The 20,311-nt window shown below is 44.6% G+C and overlaps 1 protein-coding gene across 8 annotated transcripts in view; it reads left to right on the top strand.

Moving 5' to 3' along the window:
- The window catches only part of NAV2 (neuron navigator 2), a 741,011-nt gene that overhangs the window by 464,819 nt on the left and 255,881 nt on the right, over positions 1 to 20,311 (top strand). For all 8 annotated transcript variants that reach the window (XM_071218148.1, XM_071218149.1, XM_012525659.4 and 5 more), the window contains 2 exons: positions 425 to 542; positions 10,935 to 10,987. In XM_071218148.1, coding sequence (XP_071074249.1) covers positions 425 to 542; positions 10,935 to 10,987 — 171 coding nt within the window. The remainder of the gene's footprint in view (positions 1 to 424; positions 543 to 10,934; positions 10,988 to 20,311) is intronic.

Genomic DNA, 20,311 nt, shown 5'->3' with positions numbered 1-20,311 from the left:
CTGTTGGGTGGTAACCTCCCCATACGTTTTCTCAATAAAGAGAAAAAGATGAGAAGGGGCAGGGTGAGGGTGGGAGGGGGGCTAGGGGAGCGCCCTCGCTGGCATTTAGAGCTGCAGCCGCCCAAAGCCGCCTGGAGCAGACTGTTTAGTTCCATGTCCCCTGTCCCATTCAGCCCTTTGCATGTTTTGAAGCTTTCTTTAGTGTTTCCCTGAGCCTTGACGGCGGATCTCTCAAAAGGCTGAAGCCCGTCTGTGGTTCGCTGAATGCCCGCTCGGCACAATGCGCTGAATTTTAATGGTGCTGGCTGGCCGCGGGCAGCGCCGGAGCCAGACGGGCGGCTGCCGCGCTGGCCCGAACAGCTGCCTGCGCCTCCGCGGTGGCGTACGGCTGGGCGCTTACAGTTGCCTGCTTGCTTTTTTGCAGATCTACACAGACTGGGCCAATCATTATCTAGCCAAATCAGGCCACAAGCGTCTCATCAAGGATCTTCAACAAGATGTGACGGACGGCGTCCTCCTGGCCCAGATTATCCAGGTTGTGGGTAAGAGTGCACTTTATGCTGGGGACGGATGAGTTATGGAGACCAGTTCGGAGGGGATCCGGTGGGGGTGGAGGTGGGGAAGGCAACACTGACTTCTTTGAGAAAAAGGCAGTGATTCCATCGCATGGGTTGACAACTTATTGTACTCGGTTTTGTGCTCAGGGGGTGTGGGGACCAGCTTGCCTTTCCCGATAGGATCACATACACAGCACGCTCATCCCGGTCCTCCCAGGAGAAAGACTGGCCGAGACCAGAGGGAGCTACTGATGGTTTGAGATGGGAGTCGGGGGCTCTCTGGCCCCCCTTTTGCCTCCTACTGTCTTTCTGGCTTTCCCTTTCCCCCCTCTGGTGGTACTTCTGTGTGGATTACTCTGGAAATATTTTTTTGAAAAAGCCTCGTGGGGCTGGTTTAATCCTGCCACCTCTAATTGGGCCTGAGAAATCAAGGGCCACAGCTCCAGAGAAGGGATGGTTCTGGTTTTAACAGTACGGAAGGGAGCTCGTGCAGTAGAATTCGAGATGCCTTTCCCGTGCACTGGAGGAGGACGCTCATCTTGGGAAGGCACGTGGATGGAGGGTGAGCGCAGCTCTGCCGTGGGGGCCCTGCCTGAGAGCGCACACAGACCCAGGAGGCAGGAGGTCAATTAGACAGCATTAGACTGATCGTTTTCCCTGGCAGCCTTGGCAGCCGGCTCATGCCAAGGGAGCAGGCACAGAAGCCCCAGCCCCTCGGCCATGTGTTGTCGAAGAAAAGTTGCTTATCCTTCAGATGTGAGAAGTGGCTTTTCATAGTTTCAGCTCTGCTCAAGTCTGCAAAGATTTTACCTGAAAACACAAGCGATTGGCCTTCACTGAAACTTCTGGACTACCTGGCAGTCAAAAGGAAAGAAGTTTCCCTGCTGCTCTAAGACTGATTTCTTAAGATGAGCTTCCATTGGTCCTCCTTCCCTTCTTTTCCTTTCCCTCCTCTCCCTCCCTTTCCTGTATCTGTTTTCTGTTGCTTTGTAACAAATTATGACAAACATAGCTGCTTGAAAACAATACGTATTTATTATCTCCATTTCTGTGGGTCAGGAGTCCAGGCATGGCTTCCTGGATGCCTCCGAAGGCTAAGATCGAGGTGTTGGCCGGGTTGAGTTTTCATCTGGAGGCCTGCCTGGGGAAGGGTTCACTCCCAGGCTCGCGCAGGTTGTTGGCAGAATTCATTTCTTTGTGGTCGTAGGACTCAGGGTCTTGGCTTCTCATTGGCTGTCAGCTGGAGCCTGCCCTCAGCTCCCTGCTGGGTGGGCCTCCCAACGTGGCCACTTATCCTTCAGTGTCAGCAAGGGAGAAGGTTTCTAGAGCAAGTCTGCTAGCAAGGCAGTCCTGTAAAATGTGAAGCAATCAAGGTTGTCACAGCCCATCACCTTTGCCACGTTCTTTTGGTTGGAAACCAGTCACACGCACACTCACACTCAAGGGAGGGAATTATACAAGGACACGGACACCAGAAGTGGGGATCATTGGGGTCACCTGGAAGTCTGCCATAATCCTTTCCTTCTTTTTTCCTCTCCTTCCTTCCACTCCTCACTATCCCCCTACCAAACTCTTTTAACACAAAGCTCTCTCGTTTAATTTCTTCACTGCCCTGTAAAGTAGAGGATAGTCACCCCATTTTACAGATGAGGAAACTCAAGGTCAGCGAGGGCTAGCAGCCTGTTATCACGCGACTCTTCTGTGTGGGGATTCTTCTAAGCAGGGTCATCTGCTTCTAAGGCTCCTGTTCTTTACCTGGTGGCGTTTTACCACCTCTCAATCCACAGGCACTGGCCTCAGTGCCAGGGTCCGTCTCCCTTCCTTCAGTTCATCAGTCATTTATTGAGCAACTGCTGTATGCTGGGCATTGTGCTCCTCCCTAGAAATTAAGAAACAGAATGTGCAATGCTCAGAGCCTTGGAAGAAAAGGGTTGTGTCTCCCTTACAGGGTCTTCATGGAAGTGTGTCTCACAACTGAGCTGGGTTTGAAAGTTCATGTAATCAGGGCCCCATCAGGCATGAGGCCTCACTGAGGCTGTGGCAGAATGTTTCCACTGAGAACCTTCCTAGGTTCCAGCACGGGCAGGAAGGTACAAGTGGAGAAAGGATTGTGCTTAGAAGCCTTGCTCTCATCCCAGTTCATCCCTCCTAACTGTGGCATCTCAGCAGATTGACTTAATTGCTGCTGCCTCTTTTTCCCCATCTTTAAAATGGGCTAGGTATGCCTGAGTGGTCTTGATCTTGTCTTAGGAAGAGCAAGTTCAGTAATGAATATGAACTTCATTTGGAAACTGAAGTATTCCTAGGTAGCCCTTGCCAGCAACTGCCTTGAAAGCCAAAAGGATGATATGACCTCAGAGCCAGTGTCAAAGTATTGTGATAGATTAGTCATATCTGTCATCGGCTCAGAATAGGTGAATGATAGCACGTCTGTTGTGAGTTTACGAAACATAATGCTCTAAACATGTAAGCCAGCACAGTTTTTATTGCTGCTCGGGGGGATATTTCCCTAAGTCTGTTCAGGTGAAAGGAACTCTCCTAGACAGTGACTGCTATAGGCTCAAGCTAGTGGAGTGCGAATGCAGATGCTCAAGTTAGTGCCACCAGCCCACACTGCCCCTCAGGCCACCAAATTGCTTGTCCTCAGCACTCCAGGAGAGGCTGTCTTTGACCAAGGACTCCCCAAATAAGGCCAGAAGTTAGCACATGACTCACCACTCTGACTTTCTGGCGCTCACAACCCTCTGTTCTGTGTATGGAGAACAGAGACTTGGAAGATGGGGAGCTGAGAAGGCCATTAAATGAAACAGTCTTCTTCTTCTAGATCATCTATAGCCACTTCAGAGCATTTACTCTTAGAGTATCTTGTGAACACAGATCTCTTACATAGGTTGGGGGGCCTCGGGCACGGCTAAGAGGGCGTAGAGGTCAGCATTTTCTAATCAGGGTGTTGAACTCTTGGCCCCTCATACTCTTTAATTTTGAAGTCCAGGCTTTCCCCAACACATGTGCCCATTAAAAGCAAATGTAAAAAGATACATTTGTTTGTGTGCATATATTTAATATGTGTGCACGTTTATATGTGGATGTATACATGTATGTATATATGCATATATACAATTTTCCTAGGATTGGCATCCTGGTGACTCCATATTGTGCTGGACAGTGGTTGCAGTTACGCCTTGGCTGAGCTGCTATCCACCCTTGACAAGTCAGTTTCTCTCTGACCCTTTGCTGGTGCCCCCAGGCTGAATTGGAGGGACCCTCCTCTATCATTCCACAGGCTGTTGTATTACTATCTGGTCTTTTGTAGGCCTGGGTCTGAGTCAACTTTCTTTCCCTGTTCACAATATTTAGTGTGGTGTCTGGGAAATTGAGAGGATAAGGGACAAGAATTTCATTTCACCGCAACTGTGCTTCCACAAGCCTGGGTTGGAATGTTTCCAGCAGGTGGTCTGGGCTTCCCCTTCTCAGCACTTCGTGTTCCTCTAAACTGAATGTCACACCCTCCTCCTCCCCCAGATTCCCCTGCAGTTCTCAATTGTCAATTTTATAAGGGCTTTGAAAGCCCCAACCTCATGCATGAATTGCTTCCATAAAAAGCAGTCAAAAGCCTCCACTTAAATTCCTGCTGTTATGGGCAACTTACTACCTATCCAGGGAACTAGTTGTAATTACAAAAAAGTTAGAATCCTGATGAGCTCTTCTCTCCTTAGGTCAAAATCTGTCCCATTGATAAAGTCTCCTTATAAGTTCTAGTTCTGCCATCCAGGGCTACAAAGAACAGCTTAATCTGGGACAAAGAGAATATCAAAATAATTGAGGATAGTAATAGATTATAACCATAGGATAAAAATAGGAATCTACAAGTCGATGCTGATAATAAGTATATAAATAAGGAGAAAATGCTAGGGACTCGGCCACACAGGAGAATACTGGCTGGTTAAATCTAGAAAGTGTGGCCATCATGATAGAGTAGTCCGGGATCAGTGGTGCTGAAATCCAGAGGTGAAAGTTAATGAGGGACAGGTTATTTGCATGTCTCATGCATCCCTTCATAGATTGCTTATTAGTTGCAAGGGAGAAAATAGTAACCACACAGGGGAGAATCCAGATAATACCTGGCCCAGGTGATCAAAGTTCCATCCCTGGTGAGGGACAGGTGGATGCCATGTGCTTCTAGACATGGTTCCCTGAGAAGAACACATCACTTAGGTGTATTCCAGCCAGGAGTGGAAAACCTAAAACCAATTGTAAAGAAACTCAGACAAACCCTATTTGTGGAACATTCTATAAAAGGCTGGTGTGTGTTCGTCAAAAATGTCAGTGTTGTGAAACAAAGAAAGGCTGAGAAACTATTCCAAGATAAAGGAGATTAAAGAGGCATGTCAACTAAATGTACTACATGACCCTGGACTGTATCCTGTACTGAAGAATAAAACCTTATAAAGGACATTGTTGAGTCAATTTACAAAATTGGAATATGGAAATTATATCAATGTTAAATTTCCTGAATTGGTTAGCCTGGCAAGAGAATGGCCTTGTCCACAGGAAATACACACTGTGTCTTAGGGACAAAGGGGCCTCACGCAGCACATGCTAAAATGTTTCAGAAAAAAAAGCAATACATGTACATATACTGAGAGAGAAGGAAGAAGGATAAAAGGTATATGGGAATTCTCTGTACTATTATGATAACTCTTCTGTAGTTTTGATATTTCACAATAAAATAATAAAAGTTTGAAATTTCAAACCAAAAGTTAAGAAAGAAAGAATCCATCTGAATGAAGGCACAGCAGAGACTTGCAGGCGGCGAGGTCGTGCCTTCTGCCTTGAGTTTCCAGGTCCAGGAGTAGAGCACGTCCAGGTGAAGGGCCAGTGCTGTGAGACCTGCCCCATGGTCAAGTGTGAGTGAGAGGGTGGGAGTCAGGGAAAGGTTGTGGGGAATTGACCTGTAAGGCAAGACCCTTAACTTAAATAGGAGTTACTCACAGACAGGGAACAGGTTCAGGGAGGACCTTCCTGGAGGAGGAAGCAGCCTGTAGAATGACTGAAGGTTGAGAGCCAGAGGTTAACCTGGGCAAAATAAGGCAGGGCCACTAGGTCCAGGGCAGGGAATTCCGGACCATCGCCCAAAAACAAAGGCCAGCAATTGAAGAGTTGTTTTTCAGGCTGGGCTGTGCCATGATCAGATGTGTGACTTCAAGGAAAACCTTAAATGCTTTCACACGTGTTGCTCCTAAGTTTTCCTCTATCCTGTACAGCCCGGAAGCTGGGCTTCCTTGATAGCAAGATTGCTTGGGGCCCAGACTTTTCCATCTTTGCCGCCTTCTGCCTTTTAGGCAGAAAATGGACATTTTGGCCACATTTTTATTATTTATTATTTATTTATTTATTAAAGTTAATAGATCACAAAGAATGTTACATTAAAAAACATAAGAGGTTCCCATATAACCCACTCCCCACCCCCCCATCATTTTTGTAAATTTTATTTTTTTGAAGATACATACATTTCAAAAAAATGTTACATTAAAAAACATAAGAGGTTCCTGTATACCCCCCACCTCCCTACCCCACTCCTCCCACACCAACAACCTCCCCCATCATTGTGGCACACTCATCGCACTCGGTGAACACATTTTGGAGCACTGCTGTACCACATGGATAATAGTTTACCCTATAGTTCACACTCTCCCCCAGTACATTCAGTGGATTATGGCAGGATATATAAAGTCCAGCATCTGACCCTGCAATATCATTAAGACAACCTAAAGTCCCCAAAATGCCCCCTCATCACTTCTCTTCTTCCCTCTTCCTGCCCTCAGCAACTACTGTGACTACTTACCCTACCTCAATGCTACAAGTTTTTCTATTACTAGTCACAATAGTTTTATAGTAGAAAATTAGTAAGTCCACTCTAATCCATATTTTATTCCTCCATTCTGTGGAACCTTGAATGGTGATGTCCACTCCACCTGTAGATCAAGAGGGAACTTATATTCCACATGGATGATGGATGCAATTCTAATGCTTGCAGTTGTAGGCACTATTGATTCCTTTGTGTGGTGGTTGACCATCTTCACTTCCCTGTTAGCTGACCTGGGTAAAGTCCAACGAACCAGAGAGTAGGAGTTGCAACTCTGTTGAGGCTCAGGGCCCAGCTGGTACATGGGCAGTCCAGCCATTCAAGTCCCCTGAGTATATACCATCCCTAACGCCAACCACAGGTTCAGTAAAAGTGACAGAAGAGGCATGTGTAGAAAGGTTGCATCTGAGTCCAGCTCCACCAGGAGCACAAATTCCAAAGTAGGGCCCTCTGACATGGCACAGAACTCCAAATCCATCTGCCATGACCATATACCCTGTGGGTCTCCATAGTCTTCAGGTGAACCAGTATCTAGGGTTATATCTACTTTGGGTTTTTCTGGGGTCCTGCTGAGGCATGCATAAACGTGACCCCTCTGATGACCTCCTGACTCTTTTTTTAAGACTCTTACCCATATAAACTTATTTGTCTTTGCCATTTCCCCCTTTTATTCAAGGTCAAAAAGCAGTTTTTAACACATGATCCTACATGTAGGCTAAGATATTCTGCTGGTCCAAGTTGACCCTTTTATTCAAGATCTTTTTCTAGTTGCATCACTGGCTAGTGATTGGTAGTAATCCCTTGGTGCCAGGGAGGCTCATCCCCAGGAGTCATGTCCCACGCTGGGGGGAAGGTAATGCATTTACATGCTGAGTTTGGCTTAGAGAGTGTTGGCCGCATTTTAGAACACTTCTTTGGTGACTGAGGGTTGGGGTTCTGTGCTCAGCCTCTTATTTAATATGATTATCTTTTTGAAGTCATCACAGTGCCATCTCTGTGAGTTATCAGAAAGGTTTACGAGGACAGGATAAATAGCATGAATCAAGAGAGAAACGGGCCTCCCTCCTCCTGCTTACATTGCTGTCACTAAAGGAGGATGCCAGGAGTGAAAGAAGGGGTGAGAGAGAGGGAGGGAAATAGGATGAACAAAAGAGGAGAAATAGGAAGAGAACAGAGAGAGGAAGACATTTTCCATTAGAGCTGGAGAGAGCCGATAGCAGCTTATTTTCCACCATCATTTGGACTGCCTCTGAGAACAACCTGGAAATTCAGACTGTAACTTCTTTTTGTCAATGACCTCCTACCATGGATGACCTTGGGTAAGTCATTTCTTTTATGGGCAGCCAGTTTCTGTCATCCCATCGACAGTTGCCAACTGCTAGATGCTTGAGCCATTGAAATGCTCTGAACCCTTCAGAGGAGGTCTTTTGAAAAGTAATGAACTTGATGCTGCAATTCTTATTTTAAAAGTACATTGATGCTTTCCAGTCATTATCTTGTCATCTTGTGTGTAGACAAGTTACTGCATTAATAGGGCCAAGAATGCCTTGAACACTCTGGGTTAAATAAATTACCATCGGCATTGAAGAATGCCGGTTTTAATCAAAAGTTGAGGACTTTGGGGACAAATGTCTTTTCTTTTTTAGCTATACACTTTTGGGCTATAGCCAAAGACCCTCTACCCTGGGTTAATAAATTCAGCTTGGAAGACCAAGCTCTCTTCTTTCTTACTAGCAGAATCAGAGCTGCTGTTATCTAAGTATTTATGACAACCATAGACATTCTTGAGAATTTAAGTAAAGGAGGAATATATATTGTACACAAAGTAGGAACCTGTGAGGCCCAAGACTTGTTCTGCATTTTTATTAGGCATTTATTTTAACTTTGGGCCCAGTCATTTGATTTATTTCTTCCCATGTATTTCTTAGTGAGGTCATAAATAGGCTCCACGTCATTACTTTATTCTGAATATTACAAAACTACAGCAGTAGACTTATATAGGAGCTGTGATATTTGAATTCAAGGAGCCACCTGCCTGTGGTTTAAGTGACAGATCATGAAAAGAGTCATTAGAGGAATAATGAGGCTAACTAGTCTTGTTTTATCCAGATGGCATATAGAGAATCTTTAAAATTTCCTAAATGACTTATTAGGATCACAATTATCCATTCTTCACTGTAATGAGCACCAGTGGCCTATTGTTGAACTGGGTATTGATCCGAATCCAATGACTTGTGACTTTGGCCATTATGACTATCCAATTGAAAAACCCCTTAAGAGGCCTTGATTTGAATATCAAAATCCAAAATCAGAATTCATGCCTGCCATAATTTCCTATGTAAGAAGGAGTGCCATTTGTCAAGGGTTTTCTCTTCTTTCATCTTCAATATGCATTTTATTTACAAATGAAAGAATGACAGCTGTTTCTCAAGAGGCAATAAAATGTTCATTAGTTGAAATACTCAGAATACTCATTCCTTAGTTCCAAGCAATAATTATTTATTGAGTAGCTACTCTGAGCCAGGCATTATCCCAAGCTGTGGGTTATAGTAGTAAACAGAGCAGATAAAAATATTTCTTATTTTGGAGTTTATATGCTAGTGATATATTCTGGCAAATTGTATTTTCAGGTGAACTGAAGAACAAATATCCATGAGTCATTCCATGCATTGAACATTTTTTATGTGCTTTTTAAAGGCTTTAATGTACCTCTTTTGGGAGTAGGGAAAGCAGGTGGAGAAAGCTTTCTAAAATGCCTTTCCCAGCGTTTTTGTATTAAGCAGACTTGAGAAAACTCAGAGCTCTGAAAATTGAGATATTCACAGGTGGGTCATAAGCCTAAACATCTATTACTTTTGGCAAGTTCTAAAGAAGGTGTAGTTTAGGTTGAATGTATTCTAACCAGGCTGTCTCACAGTGATTGGATTTTAAACAATTTCCTGCCACTAGCTTGCTTTCTTATTTTTCACTTCTCTCTCAAGTTAGAAACACAGGAGAGAAAACCCAATTGTGGTAATGGTGAGCTACATTTTGGTTCAGGGTATTCTTAAATCTTTGAGACCTGGAGCACTTTGATTCTGTTATCCTTTTCAGACAGTTTTTAAGGTCTTTTCCCTTCATGAAAGTTTTAGACATCATGTCCATTAAAATATGGTGTGATATTATTTTTTGGAACTCAGTTTTGTTGCTCTTTTTGAGCCCTAAGGATACAAATGTGAAAAATGAAACCTACTTGCTCTCAGTGTAGCAGGGAGAGACCAGAAAAGGAGCCAGATAGTAAATGACTGGTACAGGTGAAAACAAAGAGACCTGAGTGCCTTTTAGAGGTGAGGGTATGGGGCTATAGGGGCATGGGGTTGGGAGGGAACTTACAAAGGCTTCGCAGAGGAGGTACATCCTCAGTTCTTTATTATGGGGTCCTAGCAGAGTTTCTGAACTTACCTTAGATAAAATTATCTAAGGGGTGTGATCTATCAAAAATACTCTATTTTATATATTGTATATAGATGATAAGAATATGTATTATTGGGTTAATGATAGCTCCCATTTATAGAACACTTAAACTGTGTGGTAGGTGCTGTGCTAAGCATTTTACTAGCATCCGTTCTAATTCTCACAACTCCTGTCAAGTAGATAGTATTAGCTATTTATAGATAAGGAAACTGTGGCTCAGAGATGTTGAGTGAAATGGCAAAGACCACACAGCTAAGAAGCTGTAGAGCTGGTATTCAATGGGGTATCTGTGCATCTAAAGCCAGTGATTTAACCACTGTGCATACTGCCTTCTTGGGTTGTGTCTTGCCAGAGATTCCTCCATACTTAGGACAAAATGTATTCACCATGGGAAGCTGGCTTTCCCTCCCTATTATTGGCCCTTGATCTCCTGCTAATTCAGTGTGACCCCTTTTTATCACTCCTCTAAGTACTGCCTGTGACCTTGAGTGTATGTTGCAAATCTAATTTGGATTTACGACGTGGCCTTGGACAGGCATTTTAAGTCTCTCTGTCTCATTTTCCCCTTTTGCCACCTCCTTTTGGAATAGTGTTAGCACAAGCAAGAACAATACTAGTATTTCTGGCTAAAGGTGGGGTAAGATGCTATCACTTGCGGCTTTTGTCCCCAGGAGCTAGTTTTAGCAGGACTGATCTACTCTGAACTATTTCATCTTTTGTGGGGAAGTTATAGTTAGGTTTGCTTTTCTAAGAGCCTAAGCATAACCACAGCTCACTCTTTTGCCCAGTTTCCAAATCTTCCCACGATGCCCCATCACTCCAAGACTGTTGTCAATGCAGTTGTCCGTGATGAGGACCTTGCCCCAGCTGTCCCTGGCGGGCGGCAGCGCGATGAGTAAGTCTTGAAGCTTGCTAGATGTCTCAGTTTTTCACATGCCAACATTGCTTGGACAAAGCCCATATCGGCCTCAGGGTTTGGTTGGCCTCAAGTGTCCTGAACATCACTGTTCAAAGTGTCTCTCTGGTGATTATTTTTCTGACTTGTGTTTCCTTTTCAGCAAATGAAAAAATTGGAGACATCAATGGCTGTCCAAAGAACAGATCGCAAATGGTAAGTGGTGCACGAGCGGTGAGCGTTTGTGCGGTTAGTAAGCCCTGCCTCTCAATGATACTGACCATCTTGAACACTTTCACACCAGAAGCTTTCCTCCAGGGGATTACATTAATAAACTAACAGCCATTTCCAAGTAGCCATGATCTGCTTCTCTGACATTTGCTGGCATTTATTGAAAAATGGCAGTGATTTTTCATGAGACTGTGAGGCAGTGAAAATGAAATATTGTCCTTGCTCTTAGAAACAAATTGTGCAGAACTGGTGTAAACATACACTCATTTAGAATTTAGAACCTCGACTGTTATGACTTGTTCTTCTTTCTCACAGACCCACAACATTGTCTCTGTTTGTGTGTGGTGCTGCGGCCCGATGAAGTGATGGTGTCTTACTAACCAGCAATTGCGGCATGTAGTTTGAGTGCCTTTAAGGGTTAGAATGATGTGAAACCAGAACTAAGGCAGGAGATGTGAAATGTACAGTCACATCCAGATGATTCTCAGCATAACCTTGAGAAGTGATACTCTCTAGCGTGATGTTTCAGCTCTGCTATTACAGCTTTAAAAAAGACCTGGCCTTTTAAACCTGTTCTTTTCTTGTTGTATGTCCTGCACATAATCTTTGATTTAAAATTTGTAGTCATTACTGAGTCTGGAGAACATTGAATTGTAATGTTCTAAGTGCTTAGTTTTCATTTCAAGACAGTTTTCAAACAAGCATCGTTACACAAAGAATATAGATTATCGAAGACTGTTAAGATGATGTTAATAACAGTTTAAAATATGAGGGTGGCAATTTATGGGCAGTTTTACTTGCTGGACATTAATTTGCTTCCAGGAATTAAAAAAAAAAGGCACAATTTTTTTTCTTTAACTCCACTGCATCCCCTTTGAGTGGGCACAATTTGATACCTCTCATTCCAGAAAATACCAAAGTGCTTGGCATTCCTTGGGTTTACTATTTAATTATCTGAATTGTTTGGGATCCTGATGAGTTGACCAGATAGGCAGCCTTTCCAGTTAACTTTTTTCATGCACAGAAATGTTTTCATCATAAAGAGGTTGAAGGGTATGAGGGGGAGTAATTTTCCAGTTTATTCTCTGAAACAAGTTTCTCTTTTTTGTTGGCTTGTTTTCTTTCTCTTTGTTTGATCCAGAGACCAGCCACTCCTTGCATAGGAAAGTCCCCAGGCAGACATCTCGTGGCTACTTTGAGTTTTGGAAGAGCTTGGCTGCTATTTTTGCTAGAGCTACTGCAGCTGTCTAGTATATTAATAATTGAGAAAATCTGGAGGATAAGAGACTTAATTTTAGTGCAAGCATTTTACACATACAATCATATCTTCACATGAAAGAGATATATTATTTTCCTCTGGGATAGACATAGATGCATTTGTCAACTCCCATTGTAATGCATATGGAGAACAGGCATTTGAAGGTAGTGAAGCATTTAGTTTATTTAAGCTATTTGTATTTTCTGCACCAATGTTACAAATGTTGCTTCTTGTTAAAGTCTACTTTCAAGCTTAAAAAAATAATATTGCCACCTCAGATTGTTCTGTACAAATTTAGTTCTATATGTAAATATTTATCAACACTACCGTAGCATAAATGCAATTTTGTGGTTTCTCCATAACTTTTAAAGCCATGGATGTATTTTTTTTCTTCATGGATTGTGTTTTTAAGATGCAGAAATATAAAATCCTATAATTGTCGGTGATAATTAGTTCCAGCTTAGGGGCGGGGAGGTGGGCAAGTCTTGCGGTAAACCTAGCAAAGAATAATTGGACATACAGGATGTGAGTCCAGGAAAATGTTTGAATCTCCACCACAGTCATTCCATGAGAAAGATAATGATACAGACAATGAGGCCATTGTCTTTTCCCCAACTCACAAAACAATGACAAATACAGAAGGCAGAACTCACCTTGCTCACACAGAAACTTCCTCGCATGGCGGGTCCTGGATGTTATTCTGGCTACACCATGTATGCGTGCGCACGTGAGCATATAGAGAGTTAAAGAAAGCATTTCTACTCGGGGGAAGCGTAATTTGGGGAATAAGGCTTAGTAGATGATTCACCATTTCTAGATTCCTAGAAGGCTAACTTCCCAATTAGACTTGATTAGGGTGGCCAATAATAAAGGCTTGTTGTTGTGTACTAAATATCACCTATTTGGAGGACACGCTGGAAAGGAAGGTATATGGAGAGCCTTCTATTGGTAGAGGGAAGATGACAACCATGAGATGAGAACATGGGAACTGTATTCTGTTAGGATATCTATGACTCTCTTGAAAATAATCAGCGTAGAATTAGGCTGCTCACATCCTAGAACAATGGATATAGCAAGTATTCATATTCAGGGAACTACTCTTGGAGCCACAGAAAAGTAATTTTGTTGCAGAGCATGAGAGGAATGGGTGGTATTCCAGTTTTCAAGGGGAAAATTCATTTCTCGCTTATCAGTGGGTAGAAAGGTGAGCCTTGTGGGAGGAAGAGGGAACAGTACGGGGCAGACACATGGGAGAGAGGGCACATCTTTCTCAATGCCCTCCTCCTCCTGAAGTACCCGGCTGCCCGGGAGCTGCGCTCTCGGCACTTCAGCTCTGCTGCAATCCTGCTCTCTTCCCAGGACAGGGAAATGAAAGCAGATGGAACACGGACTAGAGGGATCCAGGGGTAGCGAAGCATTCATGTTAGGGGCATGGCATTGCATGCTTTTAGCTGGCAGGCGCTGCAAGAGGCCAAGTGAATTCACAGGTGAGTTCATGGTGGTCCCCGCCCTCAAGGAAATCAGAGATAAGTGGGGAGGAGAGACCAGGGGACAATTAAAGCAATAGAACCTTCCACCCACAGGGCTAGGGGAGGTCTAAGAATGCTTCTAAGGGTGGAGCTTCCAAGCAGAGACAGTGCAGGCTTGAAACCCATTTTGGAGAATCTGTTTGCCTGAGGACGTAGTGGACACTGCAGAGGAAGGTTTGGCAGACATTTGTTCCTTGATCCGACCAAATTGCCTTGCTCTGGTGAGGCTCTTTTGGCCTCTCAGCAGTGCCGTCCCTTTGCGTCCTTTTGTAGGCCTGGAAGTGCCCCATTGCCCTGGAGGTCTTTTCAGACCTGGGACAAGCTTCTGCATTCTTCCTAACTCCCCAGTTTGCCTCATCTAGAGTAGCAAGCCCAGTGGACCCTGGGGCAAACGTTTGTGAAGGAAAACACCAGTGGACATCAGCTCCTGTAGATGGAAGGCCAGCCACGGGGTCTGGAAATGGTTGTTGGTGTTCTTAGTGCCCGCACAGGGCTTCAAGCCTGTCCGGCCCGTTTACCCTCAGCAGCACATGCGGCCCTCCCAAGGCTTGGCATTCTGCTCCTTCCAGACGAGGGAACCGAGGTGCAGGCTGGTGCGGGGCTTTTCCCAGGGTGGACCAGGCCACAACCCTGATGAATTTCCAGCCGTGCCAATGGCCAAAACCCACAGAGTCCAGCTCTTGGCCCTTGTAAAACGGGACTGGGACTGAGACCAACAAGCGGAGAGCCACGGCAGTGGCTTCCCTTTCCCCAGCAAGCCCGGCCTCAGCTTGTTTTTACGGAGTCCTTTGCCCTGTTTCAGTCTGACCTAGAAGTTTTAGGGGCCAACTCTTTGGAGATGGAGCTTTAGAAAGTCGTGTGGTCAGCAGAGCTCTATGTTCGTTTGGAAAGAAAAACATTGCTTGGAGCTTGGCCAGTGGGTGCTGGGGCTGCCCACGGCTTCACTTCTCGAACTCACTGATTGGGCTAACTTTGGAGCCTGGGAAAGGCGGGCCCCAGGAGGTAGTTTTCTTTTTTAATCGTTATTATTTTAAGTGGCTCGGCCTTCTGTTGTTGATTAGTGGAGGTGCAAAGTTAGGGAGGCCTGCTTGCCCTTTGGGGGAAGCCCCAGGCTTGTTTTCCCCGCCGGCTGATCCCGGGATGCCCAGCTGCCTCCCCGGCCAGCCGCCTTCCCTTGGTGCCTCAACTCTGAGGGGCACCCAGGCTCAGACTCAGATAGGGCCAGAGGAGGCTGAGTTCTAATTACTTAACCCTTTGAAGCCCGGGTTTCCTGTTCTAAAAAGTGGGATTGATAAGAATACATACCTTATCACATTTTTGTAAGGACTAATGAGGCAATGAAAATAATAAGAAACACGATTAAATATAACTAAGACTTATAAGAGGGTTTGCCTTATGTCGGGTGCCATTCTGAGTGCTTTGCAAATATCACCTCTGTTAAGCCTCCCAACAGCCCTTTGAAATAGGCAATCTTACTATTCCCATTTCCTTATCACTGTTCCTATGATCTGCACCCAATCAAGAGCAGTTTCTCCATTGAAGCTGATTTATTTTAGTGGTGGTTCACGTGTTGGGGGCCACAGAATCCTTTGGAGAGCTGAATACAGCTGTCAGCTCTCCTGGCTAAATTGCGCTTACCCTGGAATTTTGTGTACGCCCTCCTCGATCCCAGAGCCAGCCCGTGGGCCGGGGGGGGGGGGGGGGGGTGCTCCATGGACCCGGGAGTCAGTGCCCCTGCCTCCTGCGGCACAGCTCTGCCCCTCCCCCGTCCTTCCAGGACCCCCCTGTGGAAAACGCCAGCACTTAGGTTCCCAAGAAACAGGAGCCTGCATTTTGACAGAGAAGAACAGAGCTGTGGCTTTAAGTTATTCCATCAACAAAACCTCCTTTTTTCCCCACCAAATAAAATCTTAGGTGGAAGTCCACAGTGTTGAAAAAGGTAAAAGCTGAATTGCTGTTATAAGTGGGAGTGGGCAGCGCAGAGCCGGGCCGCCTCAGCCTGCCCACTTTCACAGCTGCTCCTGAGGCCCCTGCTGAATCTCACCCCTGGATGGTCACAGGAGGAAGGCGGGAGCCTCAGCCCTCAGAAAAGAGCTGCTGTGCCCTGGGACAAGTTCCTTGAGGACTCCTGTCCATAATCAGAATAGTAATTGTATCTGCCTCACAGAGCTGTTTTAAAACGAGATCATCTATATGAAGTGCATGTACACTGCTGGGCACATAGCTCTTACGATGACGATGACTTTTAAGGTACGTAAGGATTTTTTAAGAAATAGACATGGGAAGCGGACTTGGCCCAGTGGTTAGGGCGTCCGTCTACCACATGGGAGGTCCGCGGTTCAAGCCCCGGGCCTCCTTGACCCGTGTGGAGCTGGCCCACGTGCAGTGCTGATGCGCAAGGAGTGCCCTGCCATGCAGGGGTGTCCCCCGTGTAGGGAAGCCCCACGCACAAGGAGTGTGCCCCGTGAGGAGAGCCGCCCAGCGCGAAAGAAAGTGCAGCCTGCCCAGGAATGGCACCGCACACGTGGAGAGCTGACGCAGCAAGATGATGTAATAAAAGAGACACACAGATTCCCATGCCGCTGACAACAACAGAAGCGGACAAAAAGAACATGCTGCAAATGGACACAGAGAATAGACAGCTGGGGCGGAGGGTGAGGGGAGATAAATAAATAAAATAAATAAATAAAATAAAAATAAAAATAAAGAAATAGACATGCCTCAAGAATGGCCATCCCGAGTTGGACATAGATGTGACCTTTCTACACATGCCTCTTCTGTCACTTTTACTGAATCTTTGGTTGGTGTTAGCATTGGTATATACTCAGGAGACTTGAATCTCTGGACTGCCCATGTGCCAGCTGGGCCCTGAGCCTCAGCAGAGTTGCAGCTCTACTCTCTGGTTTGTTGGACTTACATAGGTCAGCTAACAGGGAAGTGAAGATGGTCAATCACTACACCAGGGAATTCAAGAGTGCCAACACCTGCAAGCAGGAGAATTGCATCCATCATCCATGTGGAATCTAAGCCCCCTCTCGATATAGAGGTGGAGTGGACATCACTATCCCAGGGCCCACAGAATGAAGGAATAAAATATGGATTACAGTGGACTTACTGGTATTCTACTATAAAACTATTGTAACTACTAATAGAAGAAATTATATCATTGATGGGGACAAAGTGACCACAGTAATTGCTGAGGGCAACTTCCCACTCCCTAGTGGGAAGAGATGTGATGAGGGGGCATTTTTTGGGGGGACTTTGGAGTTGTCCTGAATATTATTGCAGGGTCAGATGCTAGACATTATATATCCTGCCATTACCCACTGAATGTACCGGGGGAGAGTGTGAACTACAGAGTAAACTATTATCCATGTGGTGCAGCAGTGCTCCAAAATGTGTTCACTGAATGCGATAAGTGTGCCACAATGAAGGGGAAGGTTGTTAGTGTGGGAGGAGTGGGGTGGGGGGCATATGGAACCTCTTATATTTTTATAATGTAAGCTTTTTTGTGATGTATGTATCTTCAAAAAATACAATTTACAAAAATGGGGGTGGGATGTGGGTTATAAAAAAATTAAAAAAATTAAAGTTTGATAAGAAAAAAAAGAATGGCCATCCCCACCTTTGGGAGGGGTTCGTTTGACAGTGGCATTTCATTGATTTGTGTATCCACCTCTCTCTGAATGATAGTTTTGAGCTAAAAGGACTCTTCCTAGGAGATCCAATGTCATGAAGCCGCGTGATCAGAGGAAAGCATGGCTTTGGGGCTGGCAGGCCCAGATCAATCTCGGATCGGTCTCGTCTCAATAGTGTGGCCCTGGGTAATCTGCCTGGCTTCCCAGCACTTCTGCTTCCTCCCCTGTGAAATGTGGGAAACAGTCACACCTCGTAGGACTGTTGAGAGGTTTCACAGAGAGAACTACACACTGCCGGCAGTGTGTGCAACGTGCAAGGGCATTGCCTAGTTTTTATAGCTACTGCTCACAGTAGCTCTGTGAAGTGCTATTATTGTTTATATTTTGCTCATGGGGATTGAGCTTTAAAAGGTTATTTATGTATTTTGCCTCACATTCTCACCTAGGAGAGGCAGAGTTGGAGCTCAAACTCAAGTCTAATTTCAGAACTTGGGATGTTCACCTCTGTGACAGAGAAGGGGCATATAAAATTAGTCTCCAACTCACTAAGCCACTGTTCTCCTTGGTTTCCATTGGTGGATACAGCAAAACCCGCTGGGCTTAGCTGGGAGTGAGAAGGGAGGAGATTTAATATTTCTGGAAAGGGCCTGAATTGACCTTGATGGGAACTCAGAAGCTGAAACAGAGGCAGGTGGCCCCAGTGAAAGATAGCCTCTTGAGAGGGCCTCGAAGAGCCCTGGCGCCGTACTGCCATACTTCGGACCCGTGTTCTCTACAGAGGTGCCTGGGCCAGTAGGAGGCCGTCTGCAATAGGATCAGGTTTCTGAGCCCAGTGACACTGAGCTCTCCCAACAGCTGCCAGAAAGCCAGGCACATGCCTCAGGGAGTGTCCGAGATCCTTGGGCAGCTGAATTGCTTCTTCCTTGGGCCTCTGAGCCTATTTTTACAGGGCCCCAAGGGCATACACGTGTTACTGAACAAAGAAGAAATGAAGAACAGTCCACAGGCCATTTAGGATTGATAGCAAAAGGAAAAAGTCCAGGACCAATGTCAACAGGAATGCCCACTGCTTCTCACCCAAGGTGACAGATACTACTGTCATTGCTTATATTTTGGTTGCCATTGTTGTCATCTCTTTCAAAGATGGTGGCAACCTCCAAGACTCTCTCTGCATCTTCGGTCTCAGCTCTACTTAAAAGTTTCCATCAGCTCCCTGTTGCTTTCTCCATATTCTTGAAGACAGAATAGAAGGTGCTTGATCCAGGCACAATCATCTGATGCTGGGCCACTCAAACTCTATAACCAGCTGTACTGGAACCTTGTGGTTCTCCACAGAAGCTGTGTTTTCTCATGCCTTTTTATTTTCATGCATGCTCTCCAGCCTGCTGGTTGAACCTTCACCTTGCCCACTCCAGAGTCACGTGACCTTTAATACTCAAGTCAATTATTATTCCAAGTTGCTGAGATAATTAGATGCTGTCTTTTGTGCCCCTTTATCATAACTTACAGTTGTGTTTACTTGACTTCTTCAGGGAGATACCATGCTTTTCACCTGAGTATTCTAAGCATCTGTCATTTACTTCACTGGTCTAGAGTTGGTGTTTAGTAAATATTGGATGGAGGGATGGATGGACAGATGGACAATGGACAGATGGACTGACCAAGAACGTCGTTAACCTCAACTTGTTCATGTGACTACAGCTTTAGAACATACTGTTATTTGAATTTCGTTATCTATAGCTGAGCACTGATTTGAGCACTGGTCATTAGTTTAAAAGTTCTTTATGGGATTTAAGGATTTATATTTAAAACTGTTCTAGAAGTCTCTTTCCTTCTCTTAATTCTTTTCTTCCTTAGTTTATTCAGTGGGACCAAATAGGAAATTTTATTCTCTCTCATGAGTAGTAGTTAATTTTTAGAGTTTGGCTTCCTTAATGTTTCTTAAGGTAAGCATATTTAGGCATCCTTACAACTCCTAGCCATTATTAACATTAATGATAATAATAATGATTATGAAAGTGATAAGGTAGTGTTCTAAGTGCTTTATATATTTTAACTCATTTCATTCTTGCAACAGTCCTGTAAAAGGAAAAGTATGTTTCATTCATTCCTTTGAAACATGCAGAGCTTAGATTCTTGTGCCATTTGATGCTCCCTGCAGGGACCAGCATGGGTCATGATAAGAAATCTTATCCCTCTTCCCTCACACCGTGGAACTTACAGTTATCACCTTTGTACCTGTGTTCTGTCATCTTTTTAATGTAGTACTAACAAATCTTATATAATTGACAGTGTATACTATGCTAGGAACTGTGTTAGACATTTTATCAGCCTAATTGATTTTATCCTCTTAAATCCTATGAGAACAGATACTATTAATATTCCCCATTTATAGATGAGGATACTGAGACACAGAGAGATTGAGTAACTCACCCAAAGGTCACCCAGCTCATAAGTGGCAAGATAGGGCTTGGACCCTGGAAACCTAATTCCAGAGTCCATTCCTTTAACTGTTTTGCTATTCCATGTATAAAAAAATTGATTAAAGAAAAAAACTGCCTGACATGGAGGAACAAAAGTTACATTTGTAATACTGTTACTGGATTTTGTTTAGATTCTTTGACTATGCTGGAGAAATCAATTTCAAAAGCCCATCGGGTGAGTCAGGTCAGTAATTTATTCAGGTAGGGAGGGAAGAGAAATGGGAGAAAATAACAGAGCAGGGGTCCCAGGTAGAGAGAAAGGGGCTGAAAAGTGATAAAGAGGGCTGATTTACAGGCTACAATTCCCCATTATAGGTTATAAATGCCCAGGTTTTACTTGCATGGTGATCCTAGCAGGGGAGAAGCAGCTGGACCCCAGGTCCAGAGGCAAGAGCATGAGA

Source organism: Dasypus novemcinctus, chromosome 10 (assembly GCF_030445035.2).
Source record: "Dasypus novemcinctus isolate mDasNov1 chromosome 10, mDasNov1.1.hap2, whole genome shotgun sequence".
NCBI classification, from domain to species: Eukaryota; Metazoa; Chordata; class Mammalia; order Cingulata; family Dasypodidae; genus Dasypus; species Dasypus novemcinctus.
The sequence above is the reverse complement of the archived record's forward strand: the minus strand, read 5'-3'. Positions and strand labels throughout refer to the sequence as shown.